Source organism: Triticum aestivum, chromosome 4D (assembly GCF_018294505.1).
Source record: "Triticum aestivum cultivar Chinese Spring chromosome 4D, IWGSC CS RefSeq v2.1, whole genome shotgun sequence".
Taxonomy (NCBI): Eukaryota; Viridiplantae; Streptophyta; class Magnoliopsida; order Poales; family Poaceae; genus Triticum; species Triticum aestivum.
The window spans coordinates 77,691,886-77,702,838 of record NC_057805.1 but is presented as its reverse complement, the minus strand read 5'-3'; the positions used below and the strand labels follow the sequence as shown (position 1 = coordinate 77,702,838).

Below are 10,953 nucleotides of genomic sequence, written 5' to 3'. Positions count from 1 at the left end.
TTAGATATCTGAGATTTGATGATCTAATTAAAATATTATTATATAGAACTAGCTACTTTATTTTAGTAAAAAAATTAATAGCACAAGTTTATTTTTATTAAATGCTTAGTTGAATTAGTTGAATCAATAGAACTAGTTGAACTAATAGAAGTAGTTGAATTAATAGAACTAGTAAGTGTTTAATGTTTCACCTATATGAACATAGGAAATGTCGTCTGACGACGAAAAAGATTTCATTAAGTGCGAATACTGTGAAGACCAGCGCGGCCTGTGCGATAGAAATTTCCTTGTTGATGATAGGCGCTTCAGCATCAAGCTGGATGAGACCTTCGAAGTGGATACAGTAAGTCACAACGACAAGTCTTTTTTCGTAATTAAGCATGACTTATATATGCTTCATTTGCTTCAACTTATAATTTTAAATTTTCACTATTCTACTAGCGCATCCCCTGCCATGCAAGAATTTTTGTCTTGGATAAGATAGGTTTCAGTGCTATGAAAACTATGGAGGTAAAGATAGTTTTCCTGAAGACCGAGCATGGTTATACTTTCAACGTCAAATTATACAATGCAGACACGTACACCTATTTTGAATGCAAAACTTGGCAAGCACTATGCAAGGCTTATGCATTTGAGCCTGATATGGTTATCACCTTTGATATTCGTCCGGAAGATGATATTGAAGGTAATAGAGACATCTGGGTCGATGTGCAGACGCCTCCAGTTCTACCATTATGTGAGTTTCTCAACCATATTTATGTCTTTGATATTGTTTATTCACATGTCAATGGTTAGCTTATGGCCAAGATATCGTACATTGCACATGAGTGCATTCAGGATTTCTAAAAGTGATGAATGCTTAATAGTGAAAGATTGGAGCAAAATTGTTAACGATCCCAGCAGAGAAGTACTAGGGGGCAGCAATGAGAAGCACATCCCACGATTAGGAGATAGGTTCATCTGCATGCTCCAGTATGATGAATCAGGAGAGATATACATGTTCTATGCTATTTTACCTGAGAGAGAGCAGCAGGAGTGATTTAGCTACTTCATGCTCTTAGTACTTTTGTCCTCTCATGTCCGTGTTCTTCGTCCTGAACTTAATCTCAAAGGGTGATTTGCTTTTGTGGTGTTATAAACGCTTATAATATGATGACCATGTTGAACTCGATGATATCTTTGCTTCTGGTACAAGTGAATGTTTTTTCTTTAAGCTAGTGTTGGTGCTGATTAGATAGCGGTAATGACTATGATGATTAAACAGTGGTAATGACGACTATGATGATTTTTAGCTAGCTAACTTACTGTTGTTGATGATATGATGCAAGAGTTTTTATATTAATATGATGATGATGATGATGAGTTATTATATCATTTATAAAAGAAACCGCAGATTAGTTTCAGCTGGATGGATCCTAACTAAGTGATCAAGTATATGCCATATCCATATTATACTTGATCACTTAATTATAGGTGATCAAGTATAATATGGATATGGCATATACTTGATCACTTAGCTAGGATCCACATGCATCCAGTCAAAACTAATATGCGGTACTTTCACCTAATGATTTAACAACTAAAATAATCACTAAATTAAATTGAAAACACAAAATTAAAGGAAAAATAAAAAATAATACCAAAACACACCCAAACATTTAGTACCGGTTGGTGTTACCAACCGGTACTAATGTTCTGCACGCACCCGGGCCTGGCTCGTGCCACGTGGTGGCACTTTAGCGCCGGTTCGTGATGAACCGGTACTAAAGGGGAGGGGGGACTTTAGTCTCCACTCTCTAGTGCCGGTTGCAAAACCGGCACTAAAGGCCCTTACGAACCGGCGCTAAAGCCCGGTTCTGCACTAGTGATATACCCAAAATCCATATACTCGCATGTGATGTACCCCAGATTAAGTGCGAACTATCGGTCAAGAATACATCAAAGGTAGGTATATACCCAAAACATTAGTATGTGCATTTATATAATATGCATAAGGACGCACATGCATGCCGCTTAAAAATACTAAGTTTGTACGTATATACCTTCATAGGAGTTTCCGTTATACGTCCAATGAAATAAATTAAGAAGAAATTGCATTTATCACTTTCCTATTCAACGCATGTTATTAATACACCTAAATCATACATTTATTGGTACTTGCCAATTACTTCCATAAAGCATATATGGAAGCCGCTTAATATACTCGCACCCATTACTATCTACATGCATCTGTCTAAGATCCGACGGTCACGAGGTAAGGAGCCTGGGCACCTAGGTGTCCCAAACTGTTGTCCTATATATATATGTATATCATGCATTACATTCTCAAGTTGTGACTTTTCAAATGCCTATCGGAACCTGCTATGCACTTCACTTACAATGAATCATAACTTTAAGCCTAAAACTTGAACTGTTCATACTTTCATCAGCTTATTTTTGGAAGAGATTTGAGGTGGTGTCCTACATTTAGTAACTTGAAGACATTGTTCCTGAATGACTGGTGTGTGGCTATTGACTTCCGTGCACTACTTTGCATTCTCGAGCATTCACTAGTTCTTGAGAAGCTCACTCTTCAACTATGTAAGGTATATGCTTTCTCTATCTATAACAGATATGTTATTCAAGTTACCATGCATAATTGATTGCTTCTGTTGAATATAAGTTTGCAGGCGTATTTATCTGTCTTAGTGGACATTTTTATGCATTATCTATAGATCTTGATTCACATTTTTTATATGCATCATTGATCAAATCTTGATGATTCTTTAATTTTTTTCACCACAGAGACAGGAATTTATAACTGTGCTGGCAGGTAACTGCTATCCACTGGAAAAATTACCTGCAATATCCGAACACCTTAATGCTGTGGAAATCAGATGTAGAGATATTGATGGGAGGGTTTGCAGGATTTTAAAATTCTTGAGTCGATTTGTCAGTGTCACGCAGATTAACATCAAACTGACTGCGCAACTGTCCACATGTAAGTTAACTAGCAGCACATATTTTTCTACTTCTGTTGTTCTTGTGGCCAGTCAATTTAGTCATTCTTACTGTGATCGGGTGAAGGTGGTGGATATGTAATACTGAGTAGCTAGGAAAGTAGGTATTATGTCATATGTGGTCAGTCAAAGTTTTGTCTCAATCAGACATCCACGGCATTGGAATAATTGGATTGAGCTGCACATATTATGCATTCTGTACCTAAAATTACACTTGTCAATTTATTGTGCAATATTTTCTCGAGATGAGATCACAATTAACTGATTCTACCTTGTCTGGTATATGTGCAGGCTTCAGTTTCGAAACATGGCTCTCGCCCTCCCTGGCAAATGGTGATGATTATTCATGAATGCGAGGCTAAAGTCTGGTCTTTTGTCTCTGCAATGTTGCACTGTTTTCAATCTTTGAAGAGGCCTAATCTTAGGAACAGCGTGGAATGAGCTGCACAACTTGTTTGACCTATCTCAGCTAGGTGGAACCTGGTTTATCATAGTGATCTGTATCGTGTTCTTTTGTCTAGACTAGAAGCATATGTTCTGCTGTCTGCCTTTACTTTCAGTGTAGTTCCTTAGCCCAAGAACTGGTTATATCGCTGTAATGTGTCAGATGTTTACATCTCGTCTCACTATGTTTAATAGATTTATCATGTACCATGTCCCTCGAGACTTATTTATCCTTGTGTGTCAGCCATGCATGTTGATTCAGGCCCAGTGGGGTTATGGAAGGATTTACGGCCTATTGTAGGATTTTTGTAGGAATTTTAGAGCATTTGATTGAATCCTAAAGAATTTTAATTTTTTTTACCCCTATCGATTCCTACGATTGGCATAGCCAAATTCCTATGGAATCTATTCATACACATCTCATTCCATTGGAATTTCAACGTGAACTCAAATTTCCTTTGAGAAATCCAATGTACTTTTCACTCTATTTCTCTCTACCCTGCAATGTCATGTGGCCGGCTCTACAACAAAAAGAAACAGCGGCACCCTGCTTGCAGCAGGGGTGACCGGCCATGCAGCATCAAGCATCCGGCTTGCAACAGTGGCGTCGGCCGACCCTGCAGCGTTGCGTGGCTAGCTTTGTAACACGCTGGCCAGGCTTTGCAGCAGCAAAAGACAGTGGTGAATGGCTTTGCAACATCACACATCCGGTTTGCAACGAGCGACTCAATGGCACTGCGCGCGACCGACACGACGACCACAGAAGCACACTCTATAAAGATTGCATGTTCTTTGGGTTCATAGAAGAGAAAAAACACATTCTTTAGATTTTCTTTTTTTGCGGGAAATACATTCTTTAGATTTTTTTATTGCGGGAAATACATTCTTTAGACAATGCAAGGGTTCTACCCGTCCTTGTCTATAGATGTAGCTGTGATGTTTCAGTTGGCAATCAGATAAAGCAAGGCAGGCTGCATGCGGCCGCTCTCTATCACCGTAAGATCGCAAGCGATGATCGGAAGGTGCAGCGCGCGGCGGAACAGAATGCTGCAATCAGCCGGTGGGAAAAATAGTTTTCCAAAAAATATCATCTCAATTTCTCATTCGAAGTCCTTCATTCTTGTTAAGGTATGAGCCCCGGTTCTAAAGCGATGACACCTCCATCTATCTTCTAGCTTAGCCCACAGCATGTCAGAAGAAGCGTCATTCAGAGACGCGACCCGATGAGAGGTTCGAGACCTGGCATTTCATAGCATGACGCACGGGCCCATCCGATCCGTGCTCTCTCGTTATCGTATATCATGATATAATTCTGCATTGTATTACCTGAAGAACAGAAAATCAGTGTGGAAATGATCAAAAGATGCATGGGCATAATGCATGTCATAGTTTCCCAAAGTGGAAACGTTTGACTGAATTTCACACCTCCAATTAGGTTCAGTCGATCCAGACCAATCTGTGATCCATTGAGGATGCCCAGGCACACTTTCCCGGTTTTCTGCGATAAAAAAGTAGACATATTAGGCAATATAATGATCTTCCGTTGATCCGTTTCAGGCAGTCAGTGCAGTGATCAATCCAAGGTTTACTTAATTACCGTGACAACGATATAGTTTTCAGGAGGGATCTCCATGGTGGCCTGGTTAGCCCCATGGCCAAAAGTAAGTTCAAGTGGCTTGAATTTACTCTTGACGTCGTCAACAAATTGAATTGGCTCGTTTTCTTCCCAGCATTCAGCCAGCGCATCATCGTCCACCTTGGTAAGTGATGAACCCTCGAGAGTCACTCCCACCTGCAATGCAAGATCCAAAATGCCATGTGCCCATGTCTAGTTAGCTAGTTACTCCGGTCAAATATATGTATGAACGAAGGGAGTAGTTACACTGATCTAATGTATGTGAGTGGCTAGCTCTAGCTGTGATGTGAAACATATATACCGCTGAAATAAGGCGACCATATGTGTCCTTATGCACATAGGTGTAGGTGCTCCCGCTGTCAAACATGGTGGTCATTGGCTCCATGCTTACCGGGTATTCCAGTTGTACATTGAGGTTCAGTGTTGCTGCGCCAGGTGAGTAGTGGCTCCTGAAACGAAAAAAGGTTGGGTGCCATGAAAAGCGTGAAACACCTAGTTATTTCATTTAACAGCACCCTGCTCAAACCGCTATAGCGGAGCTATAACCGGCTATTTATGTAACGGCAATTACCCGACATTCTGAGCCATTGGAACCCAGGTTACGCCGGCAGAGGGCACCCTGTCGCCCCCAAAGAAGAGGAAACCCCCTCCATGGACGCCGAGGCAGTGGCCAAAGATATTGTCAGTGATTATGCCTTGTTGCTTTAGCTGGGAGACGAGGTCACCCGTCCCCCTGCCGATCCCGAGGACGCCATCCGCCTCCACCAGCTTCTTGCCTGCCTCTTGCCCACCTTCCTGGTCGTACCCACAGCTGCACGCCCGCACGCAACAACCGAATCATGCGATGCAACGGTGCAGGGAAGTTTCAGCAACGCCTACCCGAAAGCAAGGTTGGGTCGGTTCTCATTGTTGGTGGGGAGGGAGAACTGGTCGGCCAAGAGCACGCCCAAGGATGACTCGCCGTCCTTGTAACCAAACACATAGTCGCATTGGTCTGGGTTCCGAGTGCAGTCGTGCGCGAGGCCGAGGTCCCTGTGCACCGCCACGCAGCGCTCATCATCACATGGCACCACGTTGGTCGGTGTTGGTCTGTACGCTTCGTGTGGCCCCTGCAATAATATCGATCGCCATGTAAATTTCATTTCAGGACTGGAAACTGAAGGAAAATGAAGCTATAGTTGAGTTGGAACTTGGAAGGCAAAAGGCATGCAAGGAGCTAGCATATACGCACAACAGGTGATACAAGTCTAATTAAGGTTGTAAGACTAATTAAAATGTGATGACTTAGATTGCCTTGTGAGTGCTCTGGAGGGGGGCGTCACACTCCAGCCACGTGAGGGGGCTGCCCGTGTCGACGTCAAGGTTGTAGGGCTTCGCGGGTTCCCCAATGTTCATGGTAACGTAGAAGAGGCTGCACGTACGAACACAGGCAGCAAAAGCATGTCAAAACTCAAATGCTACCGTAGTGGAAGTTGAAGCACAAAATGTGCATGAACAACTGAAATGTAATTCGCGGAAGAAGTTGGGAAAATAAGTCAGACGAACAGAGAGCGATAAGATCTGGTTACAAGATCACGAAATATTGAGGAAGGCATGCATGCAATTGCAATATAATGTACTGCATTAAGACTGAAAGGAGGTCATGTCAGTCGTGGTCTCATGGATAAGAATCAAAATCGCAACATTTGCAAGGACCAAAGGTAGTGATCCAAGTTAGGAGGATGCATGGCCGTGTGTAGTATCATGGAATTCAATGACTGAGATTTTCTTCCATAATCTATGAAAAAAGACGGTGTAAGATGCAGGAGATTGCGTACCCAGTAGGATAGACGTCGCCGTGGAGCTCGAACACAATGGAGGACCGCAGGAGTGGGAGCAATAGAAGGAGGTGGATAATGGCCAGAGCCCATATGGCAGCCATGGTGGTGGAGGAAGAAGACATAGCTGTGGAAGAGCCGTGCTGTCAATTTCTCTGTCTCTTATGGTGTGAAGCTGATGTACTTGTAGTTATATACTCTGGAACAGGTACGCTCCGCTGCGCCACGAAATTTGGTGAGGAAATCTCTAAGCTGACTGTTCTCTTGGCGTTGTTTAGAATTTCAAAGGCCAGAAAAAACATGCAACAAAAAACGTGAAATGTTGCAAACACCAATCAAGAATTGCATCATCATTACTCGATCTGGGAACCGGCACACAAGACCAACAACCAGCTATAAAATATTTAGACAATCAGGAGGGCAAAGCCCCCCGATTCCATTGCATTAGCGAAACAAGAGCCCAGCTATAAAATTCAGTAGTACATTGGTTGAATGCCTTAGCACAAGTGAATAGAGAAAAACTTAGGTATAGGGAGTATGCTCACACCATATAACTCTATTAAGTACAGTAATACGATGGTCATGAAAGAACTGCATTATAGTAGTACATTACTGCTCAATGTGGAATCTGCTACATGATAACAGGAGAACAATCTGCTAAAAAATTCAGCAATACAACAAATATTAGCAGGATGGACCTGACCAAGAGTGAATATTGGTTGGTAAAAGTACATCAACAATTTTATTTAGTTACCATTCCACGTCATGTTATGGGTGTTCCCCAAAACTGCAGCCTGATAATGATCAAGATCATGAATAAACCATGAGAAAATACAAAAGGCAAATCAAAAGCGATAGAAAAGAAAATGGATCTATATAACATCAGGGCTGAAACCGTAAGAAACTAATGTGTGATGCTAATCTCCAATTTTAAACAGTCTTATTTCTAAAGTTCAGTTTGGGTAATTTCTAACTAAGGCATGTTTGTACAATTCTGCTTGTATCAACTCAAATCGATCCACTTGAACCCTTAATACAAACAATAATGGCCCACCTGAGAAACTGGATGAACATAAACACTTCTTCTTTGGGCCTGGAGGGTTTGATGAACAGAATGATTATCTTCCTTGCTCTTCTCAGGAGGGAGAGGCTGCAGATCCTATATGGGAATCAGATATAGTTAAGCAACCTACATCCAGGCCACGACACGCTCTAAAATTCAAACTTGCATAAAAGGAAGCAAGCACAACTGTAGTTACCAGTCCAAATTCCACTTCGAGAAACAACTTCAGTTCAGCATTTTGTGCCTTATCTGATATATGTTCCTCAGCTGCCCCACCTCAACAGAAGAAACCGTGGTAATTGAAATCTTGGCATATAACTAAAGCAGACCTGATAGAAAGATAAATAAAGGTGAACAACACAATGATTGTACATTGTTCTTCACAAAAAATTCTAGTGTCATCTAAACAAATAAGCACACTGATTGGGCTACTGAAATGATTCCTGGAATAACCGTTTAGCACGACGAAATTTACGAATACATATATAATACTAGAACACACCGAATTGAATATATACAACGTTGTACACTCAACAACTCTGAACCATAGAGGTCCTGCTTTTTCCAGGTATCCGCATAGGACAGCTTGTTGCAGAGGTAGAGTATTTGGACCTCAGCAGCTGAACTTGCTGCCCAGCTTCCTCAGGAGTCAGGAGGGAGAAGCATGGCGTCAGGGTGGGCTCACGGGGCGGCGCACTGAACGCCGACGCTGCGCAATGGTAGGAGAATTGTCTGACGGCAGCCTCAAGAGCAGACGGCAGGATAGTTCGGAGTGGTCATCGACCTGGGTTGAGGCGAGCAACTCATGGTGGCTGCGGGACCTGGAGAAGGAGGGCGCTGGGCAAGGAGTGTGCGGCATGGTCGGAGGAGCCGGAGCTGTACATGGTCGGGGGAGCCGGAGCCGTGAGGGTGAGGCGCCAGATCGCCGGCGGCCGCCACAGCGGTAATCCCCTGTTTCCCCACTCTCCACAGCCCCGCACCGACTCGTGAGCCAGAAAGAATTGGAGACAGCCACGCGTTGTTCCCTGTTTTCCCTGGGAGCTCCACTGCCTACAGTGTACACTCTTTTTTGGTTCATAGTGAAAGCTGAATAAAACTGTTGCTTATTGATGATTTGGTGCGGCATACAAGAGTATATAAGAGGGTAGAAACCGACTTGGGGTAGGGATACAAAACTGACTTGGACTAGAAGTCGTATACCATAATGACTACTCTAACATCCCCCGCAGTATCAACGGCAGGCTCGACGACGTTGAGACTGAAACAAATATCTTGAAACGGCTTGGTAGGCAGTGCCTTGATGAAAATGTCAGCAAACTGAGCCGTAGAGGGAACATGAAGCACCCGAACCTGACCAAGAGCAACCTTTTCACGAACAAAATGAATATCAATCTCAATATGCTTTGTGCGTCGGTGTTGAATTGGATTGCTGGTCATGTAGACTGCTGATATGTTGTCACAGTAGACAATAGTGGCCTGCTCAATAGGCCTGTGTAGCTCGGAGAGTAACTGCCGAATCCAGATTGTATCTGCAACGGCATGTGCCACAGCGCGATACTCAGCCTCGGCCGACGAACGTGAGACTGTAACCTGTCTTTTCGAAGACCAAGAAATCAAATTGTTACCAAGAAAAACACAAAAACCGGAAATGGACCTTCGAGTGTCAGGACAACCAGCCCAGTCTGCATCAGAGTATGCGGTAAGCGAGTTTGGAGAAGAATTATTGAGGTGGAGACCATGATTGAGAGTTCCTTTTAAATACCGAAGAATGCGTTTAACATGATTATAGTGAGGAACCCGGGGATCATGCATATAGAGACATGCTTGTTGAACAGCAAAAGAGATTTCAGGACGAGTAATGGTGAGATATTGGAGAGCACCTGTTAGGCTACGATAGAGAGTAGGATCGGAAAAGGGTTCACCGGTAGCCGAAAGTTTAAAACTAGTATCGACAGGAGTGCGAGATGATTGACAGTCAAGCATACCAGCACGATTAAGAAGATCAAGAATATACTGGCGTTGGGAAAGAAAAAGGCTGGAGGAATCTCGAACAACAGCAATGCCTAAGAAATGATGGAGTCCTAGGTCAGTCATAGAAAATTCAGATCTAAGAAGAGAGACAATATGATCTAAGAACTTTTGAAAGGAGGCGGTAAGAATGATATCATCTACATAGAGAAGTAAATAGGCAGTGTCAGAAGTTTGATGATACACAAAAAGAGAGGTGTCGGAGAGAGATGGAGTGAAGCCTATTGTTTGAATGAAGGAGGAGAAGCGTTGAAACCAAGCTCGTGGGGCCTGTTTAAGACCGTAGAGAGATTTCTGAAGAAGACATACATGAGTTGGAAAGGATGGATTTTCAAAACCCAGAGGTTGCTGGCAGTAGACAGTTTCTTGAAGGGAACCATGGAGGAAAGCATTTTTAACATCAAGTTGGTGAGTGGGCCATGAAGAGGAGACAACAACACTAAGAACGGTGCGAATGGTGTTAGGTTTAACAACAGGAGAGAAGGTTTCTTCGTAATCAATTCCTTGTTGCTGAGAAAAGCCACGACAAACCCACCTGGCTTTATATCGTGAGAGGCTCCCATCGGAGTGGAACTTTTGGCGAAAAATCCATTTGCCAGAAACAATATTTGTATTGGGAGGACGAGGAACAAGTTGCCAGGTGTTGTTTTGAAGTAAAGCATTATATTCTTCTTGCATGGCAGCGGCCCAATTGGGATCAAGTAGAGCAGTTTTGTAATTCTTTGGAAGAGAAGTGAGAGATACGGAGGTATGAAGGTTTAGGCGGTCTTGGGGTTGATGAAATCCTGATTTGGCCCTAATACGCATGCGATGATCATTAATCGGGGCTGCTGTAGGAATAGCACGAGGGGGTAAGGTGGGTACTGGTGCGTCCGGCGCAGCGGAAGAGTCGGACGAAGGAGTAGGGCTGGGTGGTGGAGTGGGAGCAGGGCTGGGTGGTGGAGTGGGAGTAGGGGCCGGGGGTGT

At 43.1% G+C, this 10,953-nt stretch overlaps 2 protein-coding genes across 5 annotated transcripts; one reads left to right on the top strand and one right to left on the bottom strand.

The window, feature by feature from the left end:
- The first annotated feature begins 648 nt into the window (after positions 1-648).
- On the top strand, positions 649-3,618 carry LOC123099677 (uncharacterized). Its single transcript, XM_044521788.1, has 4 exons — positions 649-736; positions 2,430-2,585; positions 2,785-2,980; positions 3,291-3,618. The coding sequence occupies exons 1-4, from the start codon at positions 674-676 to the stop codon at positions 3,347-3,349; spliced, it is 474 nt and encodes a 157-aa protein (XP_044377723.1). The 5' UTR covers positions 649-673; the 3' UTR covers positions 3,350-3,618.
- Positions 3,619-4,246: 628 nt separating this feature from the next.
- Positions 4,247-8,968, bottom strand: LOC123096322 (aspartic proteinase Asp1). 4 transcript variants are annotated; one of them, XM_044518024.1, is made up of 11 exons: positions 8,156-8,968; positions 7,951-8,055; positions 7,651-7,690; positions 6,897-7,114; positions 6,373-6,490; positions 5,959-6,188; positions 5,651-5,890; positions 5,381-5,528; positions 5,041-5,235; positions 4,869-4,941; positions 4,247-4,769 (listed from the first exon to the last, which is right to left on the bottom strand). In XM_044518024.1, the coding sequence occupies exons 4-11, from the start codon at positions 7,019-7,021 to the stop codon at positions 4,651-4,653; spliced, it is 1,248 nt and encodes a 415-aa protein (XP_044373959.1). In that variant the 5' UTR covers positions 7,022-7,114; positions 7,651-7,690; positions 7,951-8,055; positions 8,156-8,968; the 3' UTR covers positions 4,247-4,650. The 4 variants fall into 4 exon arrangements, with proteins under 4 accessions (XP_044373959.1, XP_044373960.1, XP_044373961.1 ...); XM_044518025.1 differs by having other exon boundaries at positions 6,897-7,690; positions 8,156-8,288; positions 8,572-8,968; XM_044518026.1 differs by having other exon boundaries at positions 5,471-5,528; positions 6,897-7,690.
- Positions 8,969-10,953: the final 1,985 nt, after the last annotated feature.

Excerpts from the sequence above, each read along its gene's own strand:
- LOC123096322 (XM_044518024.1), bottom strand. The coding sequence starts at position 7,021 with ATGTCTTCTTCCTCCACCACCATGGCTGCCATATGGGCTCTGGCCATT. Across the intron at positions 6,189-6,372 it reads CCCTCCAGAGCACTCACAAG|GGGCCACACGAAGCGTACAG; the intron begins GCAATCTAAGTC and ends ATATTATTGCAG. Across the intron at positions 5,529-5,650 it reads CCAATGGCTCAGAATGTCGG|GAGCCACTACTCACCTGGCG; the intron begins GTAATTGCCGTT and ends TTTTCGTTTCAG.
- LOC123099677 (XM_044521788.1), top strand. The coding sequence starts at position 674 with ATGATATTGAAGGTAATAGAGACATCTGGGTCGATGTGCAGACGCCTC. Across the intron at positions 737-2,429 it reads GCCTCCAGTTCTACCATTAT|CTTATTTTTGGAAGAGATTT; the intron begins GTGAGTTTCTCA and ends TACTTTCATCAG. Across the intron at positions 2,586-2,784 it reads TCACTCTTCAACTATGTAAG|AGACAGGAATTTATAACTGT; the intron begins GTATATGCTTTC and ends TTTTCACCACAG.